The sequence below is a fragment of the Pundamilia nyererei genome, unplaced genomic scaffold (genome assembly GCF_000239375.1).
Source record: "Pundamilia nyererei isolate P.nyererei 1_Seehausen unplaced genomic scaffold, PunNye1.0 scaffold00324, whole genome shotgun sequence".
NCBI lineage: Eukaryota > Metazoa > Chordata > Actinopteri > Cichliformes > Cichlidae > Pundamilia > Pundamilia nyererei.
Genome location: NW_005187725.1, coordinates 395,812 through 419,263, shown reverse-complemented (window position 1 = coordinate 419,263; position 23,452 = coordinate 395,812). Strand labels below are relative to the sequence as shown.

The 23,452-nt window shown below is 47.4% G+C and overlaps 1 protein-coding gene across 1 annotated transcript in view; it reads right to left on the bottom strand.

The window, feature by feature from the left end:
• Window positions 1-219: 219 nt before the first annotated feature.
• The window catches only part of myt1lb (myelin transcription factor 1-like, b), a 33,800-nt gene continuing 10,567 nt past the window's right edge, over window positions 220-23,452 (bottom strand). Inside the window, exons 5-19 of the mRNA XM_013915568.1 lie at window positions 21,371-21,478; window positions 20,360-20,586; window positions 18,072-18,358; window positions 13,886-14,116; window positions 11,595-11,716; window positions 11,106-11,168; window positions 10,328-10,396; window positions 9,325-9,387; window positions 9,164-9,247; window positions 7,707-7,928; window positions 6,290-6,384; window positions 5,871-5,974; window positions 4,985-5,128; window positions 4,370-4,432; window positions 220-2,693 (exon numbers count right to left, since the gene is read on the bottom strand). Coding sequence (XP_013771022.1) covers window positions 2,553-2,693; window positions 4,370-4,432; window positions 4,985-5,128; window positions 5,871-5,974; window positions 6,290-6,384; window positions 7,707-7,928; window positions 9,164-9,247; window positions 9,325-9,387; window positions 10,328-10,396; window positions 11,106-11,168; window positions 11,595-11,716; window positions 13,886-14,116; window positions 18,072-18,358; window positions 20,360-20,586; window positions 21,371-21,478 — 2,023 coding nt within the window. The 3' untranslated portion in view covers window positions 220-2,552. The remainder of the gene's footprint in view (window positions 2,694-4,369; window positions 4,433-4,984; window positions 5,129-5,870; window positions 5,975-6,289; window positions 6,385-7,706; window positions 7,929-9,163; window positions 9,248-9,324; window positions 9,388-10,327; window positions 10,397-11,105; window positions 11,169-11,594; window positions 11,717-13,885; window positions 14,117-18,071; window positions 18,359-20,359; window positions 20,587-21,370; window positions 21,479-23,452) is intronic.

Here is a 23,452-nt window from a genome sequence, read left to right as displayed (position 1 = left end):
TTACTGAGCACTGATTAGCAGGTATGTGTGTCTGTGTGAAGCTAGCGTGTCCAGATATGGTCTAGAAACAAAAACAACAACCTGTGGTGAAAACACACAGGAGATGATTCAACTTTATTCATAAAGTTTACGACATCATTTCCTGACGCCCGTCGCGAGCTGTAACCCGTCGAAGTGCTGCAGCGTCACACGAAGAACACAAAGAAATAGTTTCCAGGTCTCTGGCAACACATTTGTCTTTATTCTGAGTTTAAGATGTGTCAACATCCAGCATGACAAAAATTGTACAAAGTTCACAATTTATAAATGAAATATCACAGCAACTTGTGATCTCACACATTTATAGCAAAATTAAAATGTCAACAAATCCATGCTGTGTAGTACAAAAATAAATCAAACTTCAGTTCCACAGAGAGCACAATAGTTTATACAAAATCCTGTCTTTGTTGATGGTCACTGAACTCAACCTCCAACTAAATCAGCTGGCTCCGACTAAATAATAAACTCTGATGAATTCACAATAGTTTCTATGAAAGGTTCTAAATATGCGACGACCTCTTTGCGTTCCCTATAGATAGTCACAGATACTCTTTTTCAGGCTTGTTATTTATGTCCCAACGTCAGATGAGCAGCCGGTTTGTGCTTTAAAGTCCCTCCTCCATGTTCACTGGTAATGAGAATTAATTCAAAAACTGGTACTAGCTATTACTCTACTGAAGCGTTACTATATTGGCAAAAAGCTGCAGACACGATGCTGTGGAAAAAGGCGTACGCAGTCATGGATGATGGGAAGCAGAGTCCCGACAGAGGACGGTAAAGTACAATAGATGAGATTCGGTCAGGTGAACGACGACGAGCACCGTTGGCATTCGCTCTCGAGAAGGCAAATCCTGAACGTGAGCGCTAACGACTAGGACGACTAGGAGAAGGGAGGGGCGCGCACAGCGGCGTGGCCCCATTATTTTTTATTCAAACCTCGAACTGATTGACTATTTAACCATTTGTACAGTGATTAGATATAAAGTGCTGCGGGGGATAACTTCATCTTCCTAAAACAGAGCAAAAATGACTGAATGTTTTTACACTCGATAGTAGCCTACAGCTAACTGCTATGGTTTGAACCAAGTCCCTGTTCTTCCTCTCTCAGTGGTACGAAATCCGATCGTGTGCCAGAGAGGTCACCTGGGAAATTGCACGCCGCCGTACGTAAGGATAATATCTTCAAGGACAAGTGCAAATAGTCTACTGGCACATAAGTGGGGACAGTGACCCTGTAAGTCCCGCTGTCATACTCTATAAATACTCTTTACAAAACCCTCGGAAACCCTCGCTTCAGGCTCTCGGGTACTGCTTTTAGCTTCTGTAAGAACATCAAAACATGGAAACGAAGGTGTCCCTGTGCAAAGTCGTACAGAAAAAAAGTGGAACTCATATACTTCTGCTCCTAAAACTCCACGTCCAGGTTCCCTCCTCCTTTTTTAAAAAGACTTTTTGTATTAAAAGATTTGTATAAAAATCAATATTTTACATTACAGGCTATATTAAAAAGATTCCTGTTACCCCGCTATGCTTATAAACAAGAGATTGCATATACCCAACCAACGTTTTTCCTTTGCAGATTGCATCGCCTCCCTGCTAGAAACCATAGTTCTGATATTGCAGAGACGTTTCCCACACGAGTCTCCAAATTGAGCAGATTTGATAGCAGAGAGCTCTCTGTAGGTCTTTTCTACTAATTAACGATGAGCATGTGAACATGACGCGTTCCCCTAGGACTCAATTGGCTCTCCTAGGTAACGGGATTTCCACCATCGGGTTTCCGTGTAATGATGTTTCCAATAGAACTGTTCATACATACATTCATACAAACATCAGGTCAGTTTCCTCTCCGGGTTCGTTTACAGCACCGATTTTAAAAATGCCCCCACCTGCAGCTGCACGTCTTTTCTTTAAAACAAAGCACAAACTTTTCTCGAGCATTGGCAGAAAATAAAGCGATCCGCAAAGCCAGTTCTTGTTCTGGAACAATCTACACGCAAGAAGAAGAAGAAGACGAAGAAGAAGGAGGAGGAAAAAAACATTGAAAAGTCCAGAATCGTCCACAGGAGAAAAATCCTCCTCCATCGCTGCGTTTCGCTTCCACCGTCCACCTTTATTTCATCTCGAATGCTTCGTGGCCACGCGTTAAAAAGAGCTCACGTTCCGTTAGCGTTAGCTTACTGTTCAGAAATATACACTAAAAATGTGCATACATGAGCAGCTAGAAACATACATGACACTATGTGAGCTCATATGAAAACGTACAAAATGTGAATGTCCTCAAAAACCGATTCTCTCCCTCACAGCGAGACCCAGAAAGAAAAGAGAGAACGAAAAGCTCTTCCTACACTTAGAGCCTCGCAATTTTTTCAGAGAACAGAATTTAGAATATATAACACTTTAGTGCGCCGGACCGAGGAGATCAAACCATCGCTGCCTGTTTGTACGTGGATTCTGATTCGCCGCCCACACCTGCGGCGGGAACAAAAAGTCTCCCTTTGCTGATTGGTTGATTACACCTGGATCCCTTGGACGGCTTGCTTGATGTTTTCCAACAGTGCTTTGTTCTCGGGGCTCTGGTACTGCTCCTGGTTTGTGTACATGTCCGTCAGAGTGGTGACGTAGGCGTCAAAGTTCTGCTCGCTGATTGGCTCCTGCAGGAAAACAAAAAGCACCACATGGACACCGTCAGAGGCAAAAAATCATCAATCACTACAAACTCCATGTTAGAGTAAAACGCTGTTAACTCAAGGGCCGGAGTCCTGCAGGTTTTAATCTCACCCTGGGTCAGCACACCATCACCAGGCCTCTGGAGAACTTCAGGACATGCTGAGGAGATCCTTTATCCATTTAAACCAGGACACATCTAAAACCTGCAGGACCTGGAGCTCCCCACCCCTGTGCTAAAGCATCACTGGTACATGAGCACAAACAGAAGGAACACGGACACGTGAAGTACGGAAGCAAAGAAATGCCAAAACCACTCAACGCATCACAGACAGCTGCACACGCTCACTGCTGGACCTCCTCGTACATACGGACCAGGATGTGGATCCAGCTCTCCGTCAGACCTGTTCCTCTGCTCTTCGGTCCAGTTCTTATGTCATGTTCATACCTTAGCCTTTCCCTTCATTCAGACTGGCTTCCTGACAGTCGTTTCTCACTGAGATCATGTCTGATCAATCCAGATCATCTCTCAGGCCCTCTGTCAGGTTTCTGCTTGTTCCTCTCGTTCTTAAAGACGGATCATCAGCTAACTGCTCTTTAGGAATCACCTTGTTGGTACAAGAGTTTTAGAGTCGGCTAAAGAAACAGGAACAAGTGTTTGTGTGACAGGCTGCTGGTAACAAAGTTAGGTCAGTGTTAGTTAATGATGATGATTGGGCAGAAGGACTGAACTCAAAGAAAACGCTTCAGAAAGCAGAACTGTTGCTCATGAGCACTTCAAAAATGACAAGAGTCCTGCTCTCATAAACAATAAGTGGTGGCCCAAGACTTTTGCACAGTGCTGTAACTTCCTGTTCTTTGTAAAGCATGACAGCATGAAGACGTCAACCTTGTCATCGTTGCGTTGGAGGACACATCACTGGATGAAGCTCTCAGTCAGTTTAGCGTCTGCACTCATGCTTTAATGACATCATCTCCTCGCGTCAGCATCACGAGGATCAGGTGACGCTGAGGTCGAGAGGTGGCAGAGGTCCCAAATCCTCCTGCGGGCTGTTGATGATGGTGGAGTCCAACACTGGTTCCTCCAAAGTCTGTGTCCAGTGAGAATTCAGAGAAACTCGGGACCGGTCTCTGCAGGAACTTTTCCTGTAAGTCCGTCACATGAGAATGAAAGCTCTGTGGTTTAATAAATGAACAGCTCAAAGATTAGCGGGAGACTTTGTGAGTCCTTTCAGACGTTTCTTTCATGATGGAAAAAGCTGTTCGGGAGACTCGTCCATTGTTGTAGCTCACATGGCTGAGAGACAGACTGTTTCAGACTTCCTAAACTCTGAGACGCGGTGATCTGACTGGTTTGGAGTAAAATCTGTGCCGGCAGACACAACCTGTGACTCATCATTGAGTTTCTTCCCCAGAACAGTTCGGCCGCATCGGCGCATCTCAGTCGGACACCGGAAGCTAGAGTTCATATATCTGACAAATCAACCAGTTCAAACTCGGCAGCCAAATGTTTCTGAAACCAACATTAAGGATTTAGTGCTGATAAAGAGTCACATTAAGGTGTTTAATCACTTTTCTTTGCTTCCATAACAACAGAAGTGCGTCAGACACGAAGCAGAGTGCAGCAGAGTGCAGCAGAGTGCATGAATCGCTGCTCACTTACTTGCTGGTGCATCTGTAAGCAGCTGTTAGTCCTCAGAGGCGGCTCTTTGTGCGTCAGTGGTTTCTGGAAGGAAAAGAGGGACAATCTCCTTTAAAATCCCTTTGAGAAACCAGTCTCACAATCAAACACTAGATGGCAGTATTTAACTGAGAAACAACACGAGCTGGTCTTCATTGGTGATTCTGCTGCAGTGCTGTGGACATTTTTCACCAGAGGAAATGTTTAAATGTAAAAGTTGATTTTATAAAATGCTCCAGTTTCACTCGTTCCTCTGTCAGCGAAACGTGTTCGTTAAATAAAAGGATATGAGAGCAGTGTGATTACCATGAAACACTTTTTTAATCACTGAGAGCAAACAGATGAACATGTATATAAACGTGCACTTTAATTCCTCCTAAACAATTAAACTAACAATAAAAGACAAAAACCTCAATATTTCAGTTCATGGAGACGCTGAGAGAAACTACCACTCCCCTTCGCTGTTTGGAGAGACAAGCAGCGTCCCACACTTCAGGCTAAGCAGCATGCACATTGGGCTGAGCTTAAATACACAGATAATGCTACGGTCAGCTTTAATCTGCAACTTGCTGGCTTGCCGTTCCTGGTGGCCCTTACCATATGAGGGAGCTGGACATTAGCTAAACTGTTAATCAGTGACTGGCTGAGGTTGGCCAGCTCATGCAGGAGAGATTCATTTTGCTGTTCAATCACCTTGTTTTCCTCTTCTATGGACTTCAAGTTGGACTCCATTGTTGTGATCTGCAGAGAGGGACGGTGCAGAGTTAGTGCACAGCGTCACGGGCAGCTACGCACCACTGCAGGATCGGCTCATACGAGGTGTGACCAGAAAGTTCTGCAAATCCACCTCGACAGCCTCCAGGGCTGAAAAACAAGCCGCAATTCCCCCAATGTCCACAGGAGGCGTAGTACCATTTACGCATTCATGCTACTTTCTGCACGTTTGAGGCTCAAGCTGCAGCGAAGGATCTACAGGTAGGAGGCCCAGGGGTGCACAAGGAGACGACCTTGAAGGGAAGGCTAAACGTTAATCAGGCGTGTAATGTTGGCGTTAAGCCGGGATTTGGTGAGGACACCTAAACAGTCCAGCCTGAGGGAGCCTTTTGCTTCTCTTTAATTTGGCCTCCAGTTCAGTGGTTTGCTGACTGATATCTGCACACGCAGGGGTAGGAGCTACGTGAGACGTATGTCCACTTTGACATGTGTTCCCCTCACTTCAAGATGATCGCCACCCCTTATTCTAGCATACCCACCTCTAAGTATTTGCAGGTAAAGCTTATTAGATTGTCACTTCAAATTACACCTTTAGTTGGAGGCAGCATTACAGGAGGAGGTGCTCAAGGAGCTGATCCACTTCCCCAGGATCTTTTTAGCTCCGCCTCGTGACCTCATAATCTCCATAACAACGTTTGGCTTTTGAGCTCTGAGGGGCGGAGCTGCAGAACTTTACAATCACACCCGGTACAGACAGGAAGCGACTCACCTGTGTTCTGAGTTTGATCATGTCTGCTTCCACTTGTGAATTCGATTCACTTAAGTCTTTGATTTCTTCATCCAGCTGTTTGATCTCCTCGTCGTGCTCCAGCCCTGCACACAAGGAGGGACTCTCAATCACACGAGCACCTTCTGTGTGGAATAATTAAAAAGTGTGCCGGACGCTCGGCGTGCGACCGCCTCCACCTACACCAGCTCGTTTAAGCTAATTAAGACTCAACAACCTCACAGACACATCACAGCAAACCCAGCCCTGTTCCTCGGCTCCCCTCATTATTCACACCCACTCTCACACACACACACTCCTGATTGGTCCATTATGTGGAATTGGAAGTCTCTTCAGTAAATCGCTCCATGGCCGTGTTCCTGATTGGCTGTATTGTGTGTGTGAGTGGTAGCTGCCGTTACCGTTGCTGGCACGCTGCTGCTTTATTGTTAGCATTTCCACTCCGGAGAGCCTGGCTTTCCTCATGGCGGAGGTGGCACGCGGACAACCTGACAGACTGGAGGCAGCGACAAGAACAGGAAGCATTGTTTCAGTATATGATGGGTGCCACAGACACACACAGAGTGAGCCAACGCTCTCCACAGATGGAAAACACACCCCCCCCCTCCCCCGACCCAGTGTGTTCTTCCTAAAGAAGAGACGCTCGTGCTGGTGTGGCAAACTTCAACCAAGCAGCAGCCTGCAGTTCCTGCAGCGTCCAGCAGAGGCTCCAGAAATAAACATGTTTACAGCCCACAGTGCTGTCATCTGAAGCCCGGCACATATTTAATATACTGTCAATCAATCAATCGATCAATCAATCAATTTTTATTGGCAGAATTTACGTCCATAGTTAAAAAAAACAAGACAACATATAAACCTTAAAAAATGATAAAATATTTTTAAAGACATAAAACCATAATATACATAAAATACACAATTACATAAAAGAAATCAATAAATACACAAACTGGTGCTTCCTCAGACTGTCGATCTGTGAGCTGCTAACCCTGTTAGCAGAGCCGTGCAAACGTCCAAACACCCACAGCTACAAACATCTGACTGACACGACCCCCTGTAGGTGTCCTACCAAGGATGCTCATTGCATCATTATATGCAACGTGCAGTTTCTGCACTGTCTGTAAGATGTCCACAAGGGAGCAGCATGTAGCGGTGTGCAATACGCTTTAAACAAAGCTACTGGAACTGGAACCGAACAGAAGCTGAGTTTGGACATAGAGCTTCCAGCGCTGTCTGTATATGTCATATAAGTGTAATTGGTTTCCATGCAAAAGCTAAAGGAAGTGCTAAAAACGTCCTGCAGTCAGACATGTAACCCCGTGAGTGACGCTCAGGCTATATGCTCTCCATCTACGCTTGTCTCCTGACACATGTTTGCTTATTCACTGCGAGCTCTTTCTGCACACATGGAAGCTCGACCGCTGAGTTTTTGACTCATTCAGCAGTCGAGCTGTTTTTCCTACGGTGGAGATGAAACTGTGTTCGTCTGTGGCAGAAGTTCCCACAGGTTGCTCGGCCGTCCCCCTTCTGTCCGGTTCATCCTGAATCAGCTCAATGGGCTTTGTGTTTGCAGACTGTGCAGCTCTTCCATCGTCTGAAGCCTCCATCTGGTCCTGTTCTCCTAATGTTTTGTCTGTAGGACGCAGCCCTGCCTGACCCGCCTGTCTGCCTGCTTACTGTGTTTCCATCCACACTGCAGACCTGCAGACAGCACCGGCCTAATAACACATCACAGTGCTGCCTGTGTTTATCCATTTATGTAGGGACTTTCATGCACGTTCTTCTCCTTAAAGCTCCGCCCACACACCCCTGACTCACCTCCGATGCGTCAGGAAGCTTCCGCTGACGTGACCCGAGCCGTCGCAGCCCGGCGTCGGGCAGGACATGCCCTCCGTCTTCCCGGACTTCCACGTGAACTGAATGCCATTCAGGTATCCGTCCTTTTGCCTCTTGGCTGCGATGGGGCATCCGGACGCGCTTCTGTGGGACGCGTACTTCCCTGTCACATGACCCTGACCGTCACATCCCGGGACCGGACACCTGAGGGGGGGAAAAAAGCACATTTTCATCATACAGGAGATAACGTCCTCTCTGTGACCTGTGAGCCGGAACTCGTGCTTCCTCAGCGGTGAATTGCTGAACAGCTGATGTTATTTTTCTGTTTTGCGTCTTTGCTTTCGCTCTGATTTAAACAAAGATACGATCATCTTATTTTAAAGCTGTCCCAGTGGCGGCTCTTATCGCGGGGGGGGGGGGGAACAGTGTCAGTGCATCAACACCCGCGCTAATCAGATGCATCGAGGCAGTAAATTATTCCAAATGTCACAGCACGCACAACGGATTACGGCTAAAGCCGTGGACGTATCAGTTCTGTCTGCTTTTAGTTCAGCCTCATGGAAAACAGATAGAGGGAGGTTCACCGGCTTTCTGCACTGACAGGAATTTATTTCATTCATCTTTGTCTGTTCTGCCCAAAGCTTCCCCTGAAGTGATGGGACAGTCCTCTCACACATGCAGGACAGTCTGAACTTGTCAGACTGAGCTGCTTTACTAGTTTCTTTCTGAGGAGAAATATCTGATTAGATCTACAGCACCCCCCAATCTGGGGCATATCTCGTTTCCCCGCCCCTTCATTCATTCCTCACATAAACTCTCCATCATGCCGTCTCAGTGAGCCTCACCGATAAGTGTGCATAAATCAGGAAGACGCTCTTGTTTGCAGCAGCTTGTCTTCCTCTTTCGGCACGCCCTGTAACCACGGAGCATCCTAACACGGTCAGCGTGAGCCGACTGTCCTCGCAATCCGGCAGAATGAGGAGCGTCGGAGTATTGTTTGTGCTCTGCACCACCAGAGAAATCAATGCAGCTGCAGAGCTGAGGCCAGAGAAGCACATCGCGGGATTCGGCTAAAGTCAATCAATCTCTCTGCCTCCGTCTCTTTGTCTTTCCTACCTGTGTGTGTCTGCAGGAGACTGCAGAACCTCCCCCAGCCTCCTGTGAACTCACACAACCCGCGCTCTCCGACTTTCTCCTTCACACTCCGGCACAAACTTTGCCCTCCGAGGACATTCGTCCTGTCAGAGCTCATACTGACTCCTGCTTACAGGAGGCGAGCAGCGGCACAGCTGTGCACGGCTCCTTTGCATCATTTAAAAGTCATTCATCACATCACGTGTCACGCGGGAAATATGTGGCGAGCAGAGCTGGTCCAGGAGGAGGAGTTATCACGGCGTTTCAGGGAGACAGAAGACAGATGATGAGTGTCTGTACTGCACCTGATAGGCTCCTGGTCCTCCTTGTTCTCTTTGCTGTGGATGATCTTTATCCCACTTTTCCTGGCACGCGGACACCCTGAAAGACTGTAGATAAATGACAGCATTACAGAGAGGAGAGCGATCTGCAGGATTAATACGTGCACGGCGCGGCGGTGCTTTACCTTCTGTGTGAGGCGTAGTTGCCAGTGATATGTCCCGAACCGTCGCACCCTGGTGTCGGGCACCTGGGGCACAAAACACAAAAAGGGCTCAGGGCCTACGGCATCTCAGCTGCAACGTGCCACATTCATCTAAAGGAAAGAGCTGCGAGGTCTGCTTAAGACGGATGATCTGATTCATTCATTCATTTATGAAATTCCAGTGTTGCAAGGACAATATGGACAATATTTACCGTTTATTAAAGAACAGTATCCTGAAATGCAACGAACTCTAACTGCTGGATTGGTGGACAGAGGCGGTTTCTCGCAAGTCAAGTCGATTTTTTTTTTAAGGCATTTTTTCCAAAGTTGCAAAAGTATGACGTCACAACAATGTGATTGGTCACTTGCGATGTTGAACCTGGAACAACATTTATTATGATGATGTGGGAACAACAGCGACACGAGGTTATCAGATCGTGCGCTTCAGTGTCAGAAACCGCAGTTCCTCTAACGTCCACCGGAGGCTCTAAGAGCCAGCCAATCCCCATCCTTTCATAACGGCCGTGCTCAGCTTTTTAAATCACATCATCTGACCGATAACACAGCTGCCGAGAGGTTACCGTAGTAACTGAGCCGCCAACAAGTCCGAGCTGCAGTTTAGGTGAAATTCTGGGATGTTACTCAGCACTGATCAGCTCACCGTCCGGTACAAATATCATCCCTTGAGGGTTAGAGCAGATCCGCGTGCAGATGTGAGGACGTTACTGATCTTAATCCGGAGGCTTCTTTAACAATATTTACGTCTTTTTTTGCCATAAAATCTCTAAAATATGCGCCGAGCTCCTGCTGCTGTCGTTACGTCCTCACATTTAAATCACATGCATGTCTTTCCCACTCGGACCTCTTCAGTCCCCTCATCTCTTTCACTCAGGCCCTGCCTGCAAACCTCTCCGTCAGCAGCGCGTACATTTGTGTGAGCTCGACATACAAATCAAACGTGTGAGTGAATCATGTCACGCCTTACTTGAGCTCTTGCGCGTTGTTGGCCAGCATGCTTCGAATGCTTTTGTCAGCTAAAGGACAACCTGAGAGACTGGAAAATACAGCAGTGGAGCGTTAGTCACACAAGGATCAGGGAGGGAAAACTCCAACACTCCCACTACTGAAACACAACACAAGCAGCCTGCACTCACACTCCGCTCCAAAGCATGCACAGAAAACACACGATATCAACCAGGAAATGTAATAAAGCCATGATGCACGTGCAGGGAGCTGAGCTTTAACGTTAACCCTCTGAGTATTTGCGCCCGTGGCCAAAGGTTGGGTGCGGCGCTCGGCTCAAACGGGGCTGAAGGGCGTTTCCGGAAACTTTGCCGTGAGTTTCGATGTGGGGAATCCAAAAGCGTGAGCCTTCGCTCGCTCCGTGCACACTCGTCCCACACTCAGCATTTCTGCTTCCACCTGCCGTCTCTGAATGCTTAGTCTGCATCACGCTGTGGGAAAGGCCTGGAGAACCGAATAACACCAGCTTAGACGGCTTTACGCACGGCCCATCGAGGGATGGCTTCATCCCGGGGTTTAGCTTAGGAAAATGTAGCCGATCTTTAATTAATTTCTAGTCTCTTCTTATTCCGTATTTCAGCCCCGCTTCAGCGTGACCGGTCAAATAGTCAAAGGGCTAACAGATCAGAGAGAGAGAGGGAGAGAGAGAGCCTACAGGTGTCTGACAGCATAGTCGAGGTAAGCTGAAAACAATAAAGAGAAATAGACTTAGAATCCACCAGGAGAAAAGGAAGTCACACCTTCGATGTGAGGCGAAATTGCTCGTCAAGTGACCACTTCCATCACACCCCGGTGTGGGACATCTGCCACCGGAAAAATAGACAGATTTATAAGCCCAAAGGGAAGGAGAAGGAAAAGTGAAAATTAGAGAAAAAGCGGGGGAGGGGGGTCGTTTCTGGTGTGTTCGGTTTTCATTGTTTCCAGTTTAGCTTCACTGTCTCTGCTTCACACTCCTGACATCTCCACACTGACGGCTGCTGCGTCCATAAAGCGTCTACCGCAGCGCAGGATTTACCAGGTCTGAGATCAGCGTGGACACACGGACAACGCTGGGAAATAAAAGTCATAGAGCAAAGCCACTGCCAGCAGCGCCGCACGGGGGGAGGAGGAAGGGAGGTGGTAGGCCGAGAGGAGGATGGAGGAAGAAACAAGGTGGAGGGGAAGCAGAGCACGAGTGGGGAGAGGCAGGTGGGGTCAGGTGGGAGGAGGAAGAGGGGGAGGGCGCTTACGTTATCAGGTCCTTCTTCGTCTCCTTGCACTGGAGGAATTTGGGCTTGGGGCTCGGCATGTTGACGTCTGTGGTGTAGGAGCGGTCGTCCAGGAGGTCGTGGAAGGGGTCGAGGTCGTCCGGCTGTGGGACGGGGGCGTGGAGCAGGAAGACACGGGGGGGAAAAAGATTTTTAGTGGTTTTACACTTTTCAATAAATCCAATCTTTCCATTAAAGGAACAGTTCACCTCAAATCACATCGACATCTTTTCCAGCTGCACATTTTCAAATATGATGGAACAAACTTCTGTACGGAAATTTAAACAGATACAGAAATAAATAAACGGCTCCGATAATAAATATGCGAGACATTTTTAGATAAACTTCATTTATCCAGCAGCCAAAACATTAAATACGTCTGCGTAGAAATAAATGAAACATGACAAAACAAATAATTTAAAGCCACATAAAAGAAATTTAATATAAGAAATAAAGTAAATAAACAAGTACAATAATTATGGAATAATTTAAATAGAGTTAATGATGTTTCATTGTTATTTGTGTCTGTGCTGTTTTTATATATTTAGTTATGGATTTATTTGCTGTTACATTTCTTTATGCATGTGCTTTTAAATAAACAGGAACATTAAAACAAAGGTAATGATTTTCACATTTGATAAAATATTCACTGACATTATGAATATATTTATTGCATTTCTTTCATTTTGGCCGTTCCTGTCCTCCGTAGCCTCGAGGCACAAACTGCCAAAATTGTTTTTATAATTTTTTGTGTGCTTGGAAAATAAACTGGAAACAATTAAAGAAGCAAATAAAAACACAGATATCAATAAATTATATATTTATAAATTATTTAATTCCTGTATTTATTTTGGATAATTTTTATGTAAAAGTCTTTGTATTCCTTTGTTTTGGCAGTTTCGATCCTCCGTACTTGCTCTGAGCTTCACAGACTCTCGCACAAACTTGTGATCACAGCCTTCGTGAGCAGTTTCAAATATATGAATTCATTTTGAAGCACTCGTTCTCGCGAGCATCTCTCTTCTCATAAACTCGTGATCGTCTCTCAGCGGGCGTGAAATCTTAAAATGTAGGAGACGTCTGATAAAACAAAATAAACCAAAGTGAGTGTAGGACGAGCTCGATGTGGTCACGTGTGGGTCGAACGATCAACGCTGTCAGTCTGACAGGAAGTAAGCCCTGAGAGGAAGCACTGCCTCCCTCATGCATTTGCACACATTCATGGTGAGAACACTCAGGGAGTCGGCCCCCTCATGATGCAGCTTTCAGCCACTAGATGGCACTGCGGTGAAGCGCCAGCACGCTGCAGCCTGCGTTCTGTGGGCCTTTGTCTGCAGTGCTTGCGGCCGGGGCTCGACAGCCGTGGATGCAAATCCTCTTTTCCTTCCCTCAGTGCTTGCAGAGTATGTACAGTAATGCCCATAAAGAGACAGGTCCAGATACAGCCCAAATTATCCAGCACTCAAGCTGTCTCAGGGTGCGCGACGCTGGGTCGGGCCAGCCAGTTTCGCCAATTAAAGGGAGCGCAGGCTGCGAGGCGGCCACGCGGGGGAACGACGCAGGCATACTCGGAGATGCAGAAAGTAGGCTAGCATCTACACACTCCCAAAGAGACACACACATTCTTATGAATATTCACACACAGCAAAAGAGGCACATGTACTGTACATGCATGCGCCCGTCGCAGCAGTGGTGCATTGATTTCCTGCAGTTCTTTGATGAGATGAGCTATTCCGATTCCCTCCCAAGGTGCTACTTTGCATAATTCATTTTTGGAGAGGAGCAAAATGTAAAAACAGAAAGCCAGCATGCAGCGAGCACGACGCAAACAGAGACGGTAACTCCGCGCACGGCGGCGCTGACATCAATTAACATGCAGATTCATTAGGTTTCCCTCAAAAATCCCCCTCATATGACTTTCTAATGATTCCAAATATAACAGCGAGTCAGACGGCGAGGTAAGAAACCTCGAAGACGATCAGACGGCAGTGCAAATGTTTGACTTGGAGACAGAGTGTTGAATCAATGGCTTGGAGGGAGATAATTTGGGCTGAGCCTCGCTGAGCAGACAGCGTAAGTGACGCATGCCAACTGTATGGTCTATCAGCTTCCAGAGACACACTCCTGCTTTGTAATTATCACCGGCAGCATCACGGCCGCCTGTGGTCCGCCGCTCCCCTCCCTCACCCTCCTGCGCGTCACTCATCCGTCACGAACATTCAAAGATGGAGACAGACGTGATCTCGGCGACCTTTAGGCCGTGACCCCTTTACCTCTTTCTCGTCCTCGTCTATGTGTTTGATCTTGGTGTAGTCTACGGGCAGGTCCCAGCAGTCTGCCGCGTCCCCCATGCCGTAGCAGCGGGAGCCCAGCAGGGCGGCCTGCCTCTGGGGGGACATGGGCTCAAGGGGCGTTAGCACCGAGTCGCCTACGCCGCCGCTGCAAAGACGCTTGCTCACGCTCAGGTCCAACGTACCGTTCTCATCGACATCTAGACCGGGACTCTGAAGGGTGCGCGGGGTCGGGGTCGGCGTGTGCGTGCGTTTAAAGTCGGGAGGATGAAGAGGCGGGGATGGAGAGAAAGGGATAAAAGAGAGAGAGAGAGAGCGTCTGATTAACAGCAGTCAAACATTTTCAGGCTCTACGGTCAGAGATGGCAAAACACTGAGGAGGAAAAAAAGTTTGCAGCTGCAGTTCAAACATCTGAAACAGCGCTCTAATTCTGTTTGGTGTTTTTGCCCAAGTCTGCGTAGGAAGAAACATTAGCAGAGCACAGTAACAGATCCAGGAGAGGGTCAAAAACCCGAAGAGGTCGTCAGCGCATCCCTCTGCGAACCCTCCTCTTCCTTTCTGTCTCCGTCTCTCTTTCCTTCCATCCCACCGCTCTGCAGTGTGTGTTTGTGTGTCGGTGTGTGAGTCTAATGTGAGCGGACATCGCGGGGGGGGCAGAGGCTGAGGGTTAGGGAGGGCTGATGAGCAGCGGCGGTTGAAACAACGCCCAAAAATAGAGACAGAACTGGACTGTAACGAAGTGGGCCGAGACTCAGGACCTGAAGACTTCAACAACCGAGGCTTCAGCAACAAGGAGCCAACAAACGTCCCGGCTGCAGGCTCGTTTATCCAAGGAAGAAAACATCACATGAGGAACAACATAAAGTAAATCATGCACGAGTCCCGTCTCCTAAAAATCCCCAAACAGCTGAAATACAAGCCCGGCTTCTCCCTGCAGGACGCATCTGTGCAGCTCATGTTTGTCTCTGTGGGTCGTGTGGAAAATATGATTTCTTAGTTTCTGCAGATTTATCAGCTTACAAAGATAACCTGAGGAAATGATGCAGAGACAAAGTGATCCACATCTGTGTGCAAAAGTAACTGCCCCCTGAACTTCACCATTGTAATGACTGCAGTCGGTGTTTGTGATGACGTCACTGTGGAGGACCCACTCTGTGCACCACAGTCTGAATCCAGACGCTGTGTTTGAGGTCACGCCGTGTGTTCTGGATCCTCGTTGAATTCAGGACATGAACTGATCTCCAGCCTGCTTCACTTCGTCTCACAGCGATCAGGCTGGTGTGGAGCTCAACTCAGTAAAGACGTGTTTACAGTTTATTCATCATTTATAAAGTTTGGTGCTTTAAATCATCCCCGTATTTACTCGGGTTGTCTTTGTCTGATATCAAAGCTAATTCTGAAACAAATATGCAAAACACTAAGAAATCGTGAAAGAGGACTTTTCCACAGCACTGTGTCTGTTCCACAAACAGGAAAAACAAGTGTAACCAGAATAATCCAACAAGGGAACGAACACAGTCCCCACAGGGAACCTGAAGCTCGTTCTCTGGGATTAAAGTCCTCTGGATTATACACACACCACATCCCAGCTTCCCCGACTGACTCAGTCTGTTTCATGAATTATATTTTGTGTTTTGTTGGGAGTAAAACCTGTCAGATAAAACATGTAGGCTCTGTGCAGGTTTCACCCAGCCCTACAGCTGCAGTCTCCTCCGCCCTCCACAGGGGGCTCCACACAAACTCGCTCGTGTCCGAGGCTTCGTAACTGAACGTCGTCACCCATCGGGCTGCTTCTCCCGTCTTTGCTGTGATCCCAGGATACGGAGCAGCCCGGGACAAAGGCTTTTTAAACTAGAACCAGATCTTGTACAAACCTCGCTGAGCAGAGCTCCAGTGTCCTGGATGAAAGTCTTGTGGATTGTAAGTAAGAGTGATAGTTTACTGGTTTTACTGGTTGCGCCTTTGTGCTGCTGTGGTTACAAACAGAGCACAGTGATAAACAAAGTGTGCGAGGCACGGCCGTGGCGCCACGTGGCTCGCCGTGCGTGCCGCTGACTCGTTGCCCTCGTGAGCGTGCTCAGCACATCGCCCTCTCCTTGTCAGCTGTTGTACTGTGTGTCACTGCCCAATTAACGTGACCCACCCCTTCATATCGAGTTAACGAGGATGAGATGTAGAGAGAGCCGCCTTCCTGATCCGCCCAACCCCCTGTGGTGACCCCTGGCCTCTGTTGCCATGGCAATGCTGGGTGTAAAGGGGCCAGGTCGCTGACTAGTTCTGGCCACATTATTTCCGCCCTCTAATTCCAGTTCTTAAAATAAAACCAGCTTCGCTGCTCGCTCTGCTCTCTGGTTCCTGCGACTGCTCTTTCCCGTCGCCGTGACTCCTGCTCTCGGTGCCGCTCTCAGACCTCTGCGAATGTCAAACGACGATTATTACGTGCAATAATAACGTGACACGTTTCCAGCTGATTTCAACGTTCCTGTGATTGGCTGCCCCTCATCAACAGATCTGAATAGCAGATCTCTATGACATCACAGAGAGCCAAAGGAAGTCTGCAGCCCAAGCCTCTGGCCCACAGAGCTGTCATGTCGACCACAGGACGAGCACGAACATGACAGGATAGAAGCAGAAGTGTTATAGATGCAATCTCAGTCAGCAACACGAGTGTGGTCCACATCCTTCTACATGCATACGTGCACAAACATGCTTTTCCACCTGAGGAAGACTTCTGCCTGAGCCAAAGGGCTGGCACAGAGACGAAGGTGCGAGGTGCTACCAGGAGAGAGTGATTGGCAGATGCAGATCTCCAAGTTCAAGATTGCTGTTCAACCAGGAAACAGAGGACCGCCCACTCTGTGTTGGAGAAGAGTTGCTGCCCCAAATAAAGGAATTCAACTTCTCTGGTTTTTATTAATAAGTTGGGAGAGAGGAGCGCTGTACTGGTCTGTTGTGGTGAAGATTTCTTGGTACACTTATGTTCCTACAGCCATGTGATAGATGGAGGACAGAAGCAGCAGGGTCACTCAGGAGGAACTCGGAGTAGAAAACAGTCGGCCGAGGGGGTTCATCTGACCAGGAAACCTCCGGGTGGCTTCATTCTGAGGTGTGTCGGATGTTGTACTGGCAAAGCAGACCCAGGACACGGGCATGCCTCCGAGGAGCTGGAGGAAGTGGCTGCTCGCAGGGAGGTCCAGGTATCTCTGTTTACAGCACTGCCCTGTGACCTGCATAAATGGTTAGCAGTGACCTTTTGTAAAACCTCAGCTTGTGTAATAATGAGCTGTAAAAGGGGCTGAAAGCTCCGCCTCTGACTCGGCTGAACACAGTGTGGAGGTGCCTCGGTCAGACTGGACCTCAGTGCTGTACGACGTGGCACAGACCGATCCTTCAACCAGCAGGCGGAGGAGGAGGAGGAGGAGGAGGAGGGACTGACTGAGAAACAGGAGGTGTGTTTGTGCAAAGCTTCATAAAGAAACCGTCCACACCCCGAGTCCTGTGCGATACACCTCCTCTCCTCTGTGACATTTACAAATCTGCCACCTTTCCTTTATTCTCACTTCTGTCCTTCGCCGCTGTGCTCTCTGCTGTCAACATTAGCATTAAGCCAGCATTAGCCCGCCGCTGTGCGCTCCGTCTCCGGCCTCCATTTTCCGGCTCAGCGTCCGGGCGCAGATAATACAGGAACACCGTCACCTTATCTCCTCAGAAATGACACACTGGACTCACGCCGTGTCAAACGGGGCCTCGTCCTGCTCCTATCTGATCCCCAGACAGAAAATAAAAAACTGCCCGCTGAGCTGTGAGTGTGAGACACAGGCTGGATCTGTGTGTGTGTGTGTGTGTGTGTGTGCGCGCTCCTTGTCAGCGTTGGTATGACTGACGCACAGAGATAATTTTGCGGTGGATCAGTGCTGCGCCTGTGTAACCCCGCGGGTGCACGTCGGTCTCGAGCCGTCGCAGAAGTTCGCATCACTCCGGGAGCATGTTAGGAGCAGCGCTTAGGGGTCTTTTATTTTGAAAATTGAACTGATTCTCTAAGCTGTTCCTGTGTCTGACTTCCTGCCTTCATCTTCTACTTCCATGCGCGGCAGTGTGAGACTGAGTAAGACTGCTGACCTCACTTTACAACAGGTGCATTTAAAGGACATCGTGGCGGCGCCCTACCTGCGAGCACAGGTCCTGCGGCTTCCCCGCCATGTCGTGGGGCATCTCCCGGCAGCGCGTGGACAGGTTGAGGATGGCGGTGGCGGCCATGTGGGCGGCCTCCATGTCGTGGCTGTAGTCGAAGCTGCTCTTGCTGCAGGTGCTGCTGGCGCTGCTGCCCCCGCCGCCGCCTCCCGTGCCCCCTCTTCCGCCACCGCCGCCACAGCTCAGGCTGCTGCCACTGCTGCTGGGGGCGTAGGTGCTGGTGGTGCTGCTGGCCGAGCTGGAGTTCTTGCAGTAACGTTTGGCTGCAGATGCATACGAGAAATTTAACACGAGAAGAAGAAGCAGAAGTTTTTCCAGAAATACGAGCAAAAGCGTCAGATTGACACGTCAGGCCTGAAACAGCGAGTCGAAGCCCAAAACCTTTTAGTTCAGCACATCACTGACTAACGCCGGGTTAGACGTGCTCCATGCAGATGCTGCAGATGTGTCACAAACTCACAGGGTTCACTGTTTCTTATCTTACAGTTTCTTTCTCAGCAGAGCAAAGAAGTTACTGAGAAGTTTGTGCATGTCAGAGTTAGTCGCTCTGAAGGTTTCAGCAGCGTTCACATTTCACAAATTCTCAAAAATATAAAGTGAAACTTTGCTGAATGCTTAAAATTACTGATTTTTATTTCACTAATCTTCACTTTGGCAAATTTTCCCATGTGCTGCATTCTTGCTAATTAGCAGCAGGGGGCAGGATGTGATTGGAGCCTCCAGGTCAGCTGACCTCTGAGCTCGGTGAACTGTTGCCTGATGAGTTTGTGTCTCGGTCGCTGCTCTGAGGTTTGAATAAAACATGAAGGTCATTCTGCTGCTAGAGTCTGAGCAGGAAGCAGGAGAAGGCGGGGCTACACTGAGTCTCAAGGTTGTTACTAGGGCTGGGCATTGTCACGGATTTCTAGAATCGATTCGATCCACGATTCAATTCGATTCGATTCGATTCAATTCAATTCGATTTGAATCTGGGAAATTTTACCTCAGACAGTCAGAAATATTATAATTCAGATCAGTACATTTACATATTTTTGTATCTATAAAAAGGCAGCTGACACTCGCGTGACTTTATCAAAGGTGTGAGCATCACAGCAGATGCCTTTGTGTCAAAGTAGCTGAAGATAAAACACAGAAACACATGAAGGTGATTTTCCTGGCCTGGACTTTATAAAAATATTCTGCAGTAGATCAAAAACGAAAGAAAACCATTAATCAACATATGAATGTTACCTCTGACGTTACAGCGGTTTTATTACAGACACAGTTTTTTGCATTTTGCATAATTTTAAAAAGTTTAAATTTGTTCAGAAGCCTGTTGAACAGCAGAAATCAGGTTTTCTTTTTGGAAGTAAGTAAAAGGAAAAAAACAGCATTTTTTTGTAAACAACGGTAGACTTGTGCGTAACAAACAAGCGAATAATGAAGAAAACTGATTTTTAGACGGGAAACTGTTGTTGAAGTACAGAGAGAGCGAGAGAGAGAGAGAGCTGTGCATGAAGTGTGATTTTATCGTGGTGGAAGCAAAACAGCAAAAGTCAGAGTGAATTCATGACGATGTTTATGTGAAGCGTAGTTTGGATCTTGTTTTGCTATTGCTTCGGTCAATATTGTTTGGAGAGAGATAAACTAACAGCTTTAGAATCAGCGCAAAAAGGGCGTAAACACAAAGCTCAACCCGCCGAAACATCAGAATCAGCGAGCTGTCGGCTTTCAGCTTTCAGCACATCTCACTGATTCTGATCCGCGGGTCCTTTGTGTTTATGTCTTTGCGCAGAATCCGTGTTCCTGCTCTCATTTACTGTCTTAGCTGAAATTTTGTGAGGTTTTCACCTGAGATTCTGGCGTTTCGGACAAAATAAATTTATATAAAAAATCGATTCAGGATTTTAATGAATCGATATCACATTATCCAGGCCAGCATCGATTTTAATCGGCAAATCGATTATAAAAACCCAGCCCTACAAAGGTTTAAATTTTAACAGTGAAGTTAAACACCCCTAGTTGCTACACTGTAACAGTGAAGAGTGTATTATTGAAAAACGTGCAGTTTTTACTGGTTTTCAGTGTTTTTACTAACAAACTGAACCAAACAAACAGAAAATGAATTTCTGTCTATTTTGAATCTTTTTCTCTTTGAAAACTCATTTCAGTGACTTTTAAAATTCGTCTTTACTTATTATGTTTAACATGGTCCCGATGTCTCTCCCTAAGGAACATCGGTGTGTTAGAAAACGCGTCACACAAACGTCTCGAGTTTGTCGTACCGTCGTAGCCTTTGGGCGACGTGTCCCTCTGTCCATGCACTTTGGGAGCGATGGCCCGTTTCCCGTACACGTGGTGGTTGTTGCCGCCGTCGAAGGCGCTGTAGTCAAAGCTGGTCTTGGAGTACTTCTCCAGCTCCTTGGCCAGGTTGGAGCGGGGCGTGCTGGTGGAAACATTGTTCTTGTAACCATACTGTGGATAGTCCAGTTGTTTGACAAAGCACATTGGCCTGGAAAATAAATGACGAGGGGGTGGAAGTTGGACCGAGGCATTCAACATTGCCCACGGGGGGAGGAGAGGAAACTTGGGGTTCGGCTAAAAATGGGCAGACTGAGGGGAAGATGGGAATACCGGAGGTTTAGAGGGTGGAGGGTGGGGCTGGATGATGGAGACGTGTCCCTTTATGTGCCACAGCATGGATGTTTCTGCTCTTCTCTCAAAAACATAATCCCGCTACAAGTATTTTTCAAGCGTAGACAATAAAAACAGCTAAATTAAATTTAAGCTTTTATTTCACTTGCATACTTCTGATACGCTTTCATCATCTGATATGTGTTTATGGCCTCAATCGGAGACCGAGAAGAAATGAAATGCAAGATCTTAAACTGCTGATGTTCAGTTAGATATAAATATAAAACGCACAATTACTTGTGACTTTTTCATCACAGCATTTTCATGACTATCACAGAGGCGCTCGTTCAAAAAGCTCTGCCTTCGCTCTGATAAATGAGGCCAATTTTGTTAAATGTTATAAAGCGTCCATGACGAGCAGAGCGATGAACATGCGGTCTCTTGGATGTGTTCTCAGGGGACGGGAGAACACGAGCATGAAACAAAAAAGGGGAAGACGTCAAGTCTCAATTACAGGATGCACGTGAAGAAAGAACATAACGTTCCAACATGACAAGAGCATTTTATTCTGCTTAAACCAGAACAAAGCCACGTCCCGCCTGCCGCTGCACTGCATTCACAACACACTGTGCTGAATTCTGGGGGTGTGGAGTGAATACTACCTTAGGACTCGGTCGGACGCCTGGTTGGACTTGGGTCCGTCGCAGCTCTGGTGCTTCTCCTTGGCTTTGGCCAGCTTCTCGGCGGCAGCGATGGGACACCCTGACAGACTGCAAAGAGAGAGCGGGTGGTGGAGGACGCGTTTTGATAGGTGAAAGTGTTACAACGAACGCACACGCCGCGAAGCGTCGGGCTCGTTAGAGCGCCTGTCAGAGCGTCAGCCGGGCTGAAAACAGCTCGAGCACATCTGCCTGTCAGACAGTCGATTGCGGCGTCTACCGTAGTTCACAAAGTGTTAAAAAGTGAGGAAAATTAATGAATTTGCATTTTAAGTAACAACACAGTCAGTAACAGCTTGTGTGTTTCTGGTTGAACAGCTTAAAATCATTCTCAGAATAGATATTCCCATATGGACAAACGTGCTCGTTTCCTTCAAACACCTGCTGACAGGAAACGCAGCGCAACTTCCTCCTGACAAATAACTGACCAAATGTGACAAAAGTTCATGTTGTTATCCTTAACCCCGATTATTCTCCATCCAGGCTGTCAGCTGCAGCGCTGGAAAAATGATCTGTGACAATGGCCCGGAGCCAGCGTGGAGCACCTGCCATCAGGGTGCATCAGATGGGGAAGTGTGAAGGAGCACACGATGGAGGCTTCTATCAGCTCTTTCTGCTCCATGTCTGCAGCGTGCGCCTGTTTTGCGCTGCCGCCGTGTCACCGAGCGCGGCGGGGAGGCGTTCTGGTCCTCCCAGGTCTGCACCTCTCCCGTCACCCCGGCTGAGTGGCAGAGAGGTGCTAATGGCTGTTGCTACGCCCGACTCCCTGAGCATCTGCTGTGGGTGACACTCCTCTTTCACTGTCACCTCGCCCCGTCTGACAGGCACGAGCGCCCTGCTATTTTGGTTTCTCCCTCCAAACCTGCACCTGACAAATGCCATTTTTTCCCGCCGCGAGCTGATAAATGATTTATGCTGCCGAGCCGCTGCATTCGGAGCAGGCTCGACTAAAATATGGCAGCTGGACTACTTTAATTACGTCCTGCGATCCAGGCAGGGCTATCTGTGGAAGACCAAACTGCTATAATCAAAAATAACTAAGTAATGACTCAAAGAGCCTCTGAGGTTTTCATTGTGCAACTTGAATATTTTTGAGGCCCTTCAGTCAGCGCCCTGTCGTGGCCCCATCACAATCAGCATTATTATAATTAATGATACCACAGCAACATTTTATAGTCTAAAGTCTGAAGGGTTTTTTCTCTAACAGCATTGGTATGATGGGATGTCTGTGACGCAGACGAGCAGAAACCAACGTTTCACTGCAGGAAATTTCAAAAAGTGCATTCTGGGTAAATTTTAAAGGTTCATAGCTCTTATAATGCACCTATTAACTCTGATAAAGTGGTGAAACTGTTGTCATGTTGTCATGTAACTGCTTAAATTCACCGTCCAGTCAGAACTTCACAGATGTGAAACAGGAATTGATGCTTGCAGACTGACTCAGGTGAGTGCAGCATGTCTGCAACCCGTCTGTGTTTGTAAGTAAAACCTTCGCCAGTCTCTTTGAGTCGGGCTGCTGTTGTTTGGAGGCAGGCTGCCTCCCAGCAGAGGCTGAGGGTGTTGCATGGTAAGGCCTGTGTGTCTCATTGGTCAAAAAGATTGAACACAAACACCAGGCAACGACCAATTTTAACTGATTGCAATTAAGTTGCTGTGCAATTTTCACTGTAGTGTGACTACAAGTAGCCAGCAAAAAAACCACACCAGACTAAGTTTTACGTATTTAAGACATATCAGCTCTTTTGATTAACTCATTTATTTTTAAATATGGCAGTGTTGGTCCTCCATATGTTTTTCACATAAACATAATGTGAGAGGACAGCAAAAATAACGAGTTTAAGGATAATTCAATCAAGTGAAAAGGACACGAAGGGTGAAAACAGAATCCATCGAACATGTATGAACCGAAATAAGTCCCACAGCAAAATAACCGAAATAAGTCCCACAGTAAAATCCCCGAAAGAAGTCCCACAGTAAAATAACCAAAATAAGTCCCACAGTAAAATAACCGAAATAAGTCCCACA